Source organism: Diabrotica virgifera, chromosome 7 (genome assembly GCF_917563875.1).
Source record: "Diabrotica virgifera virgifera chromosome 7, PGI_DIABVI_V3a".
In the NCBI taxonomy this organism is placed as follows: domain Eukaryota; kingdom Metazoa; phylum Arthropoda; class Insecta; order Coleoptera; family Chrysomelidae; genus Diabrotica; species Diabrotica virgifera.
The window spans coordinates 150,460,803-150,462,636 of NC_065449.1; the positions used below are offsets into that span (position 1 = coordinate 150,460,803).

Here is a 1,834-nt window from a genome sequence, read left to right on the forward strand (position 1 = left end):
TCAATTTCTGAAAAATAAGGTATTTTGAGTTACAGTAGTTTACATGTAGGTGTGCGACAGTGGCGGATATAGGAAAATATTTTGGGGGGGGGGGCCCAATAACCGGGGAATCCGGGGGGGGGGTATGGAATAAGCAGAGGGGGGTTCGGGTATACTCCCACGAAAAAAAATTTAAAGAATTGGTATATTTTTATTTTAATTTAATATTTTAAGTTTACAACTTTATTACAACTTTTATATTTTAAGTTTACAACACAAAATCAAGGTTTCTTGGTACACTCGCAAACTTGTCAAGAACTTCTTCATTGCTTATTGCAAAGTCTCTGTGGATTGAAAGCAACGCTAGCCCATTAAGCCTATTTTCCGAAGTGCTATTTCTCAAGTATGTTTTTAGCCTTCTTAAACTTGAGAACGATCTTTCCACGGTTGCCACAGAAACAGGCAGAACTGCTAGCAGTTTTAATAGAACATAAATGTTTGGGAAGAAATCTTGGTCACATTTTTCAAGAGAGCTTACGGCTGACTTGGGAAGATTTTCATACTTCTCTTGGCTCCACCTTTCTTTCCACAGCATGAACTCGCTTTCCACAACCTCTTTATGGGACAAATCCTCTTCATAGGAATTGAAAGCAGGTTCCAATGCACAGAAATCAGTTTTGATACAAAATTCTGGAAGGATGTTTTGTAAGGATGCAACTGTTTCCTTGTGAGACTCAAAGCGTTCCTTCAGCGAATTGCAAAAATCGTCTAGGTAAGGTAAATAAACAGCTCGGCGATAGTACTCTTCTTGGGTACTGTATGGAACGTTGTTGCGGGCTGTTTGAAGGCGGCAAATTCTATGAACCTCCTCTTTAATCTTAAGTTTGTCAGCCCGCTCCTGTATTTGACTATACAGGACTTTAAAGTTGTTATCGGCATTTTCCCTTTCTTTTGAAAGCAGATCTAAGACATTCGAAACATTTTTCACAGCCTGTGTGAGATCTAAGTTCTTTTTTTGAAGATTCTCAGATAAGTTATGTGTTTTAGACAGCATATGGCTCAAAACAAAAGTATTTACAAGAAATTGAAATTGAGTGATAGAACTACCTAGAGCGTGTGCCTTAGGCGCTGAGTCACTTGATTCTTCTTCAATTTTCAAAAGGGAAAGACTGACGGGTTCCAATAGTTCCTTAAATAAAAGCACCGAGTCATGCCTCTCCACCCATCTTGTTTCACATAAAGAAATAAGTTTCTTTTTCTTTTGTTCAGGACAACATTCAGTAATGGTTAATTTTAATACTTCAGTTCTTTTGGCTGACTTATGGAAGAATGCGCAGACTTCTTTAATAACGCCCATGCAATTTTTTATAGAAGGTATGTTACTTGCATCTGATAAACATAAGTTTAGGGTATGTGAAGAACAGTGTGTGTACAACGCTAGAGGCAGTTTCTGTTTGATGCACGCTTGCACCCCTCTGAAGGGCCCTCTCATCGTGGAAGCACCATCGTACCCTTGGCCTCTCAATTTGTTCAGGTCAAGCCCTAAGCTTGACAAGGTATCCAAAACTGTGTTAGCTAATGCTGCCCCAGTAACGTCATACACTGGAACAAAAGTCAGGAAATCTTCTCTGATTTTATATGATGAGTCGTCGACATACCGTACACAAAGAGAAAACTGTTCAACTTGACTAATGTCAGTTGTTTCGTCTGCCAAAACAGAGTAAAAAATAGATTTTCTGACATTTGTGACAATCTGACTTTGAATCAAATGACCAAACGTGCTAATCAGTTCATTTTGAATAAAAGAACTTGTGTACATACTCTTACCACCACTGCTCAATAATTGAAGTTTTAG

General features: G+C 38.5%; 1 protein-coding gene across 1 annotated transcript; it reads right to left on the reverse strand.

The window, feature by feature from the left end:
- Positions 1 to 247: 247 nt before the first annotated feature.
- Positions 248 to 1,336, reverse strand: LOC126888638 (52 kDa repressor of the inhibitor of the protein kinase-like). Its single transcript, XM_050656996.1, has one exon. It carries the CDS (start codon positions 1,334 to 1,336, stop codon positions 248 to 250), a length of 1,089 nt encoding a protein of 362 aa, XP_050512953.1.
- Between the last annotated feature and the right edge of the window lie 498 nt (positions 1,337 to 1,834).

Coding starts and splice junctions, on each gene's coding strand:
- LOC126888638 (XM_050656996.1), bottom strand. CDS start 1,336: ATGGGCGTTATTAAAGAAGTCTGCGCATTCTTCCATAAGTCAGCCAAA.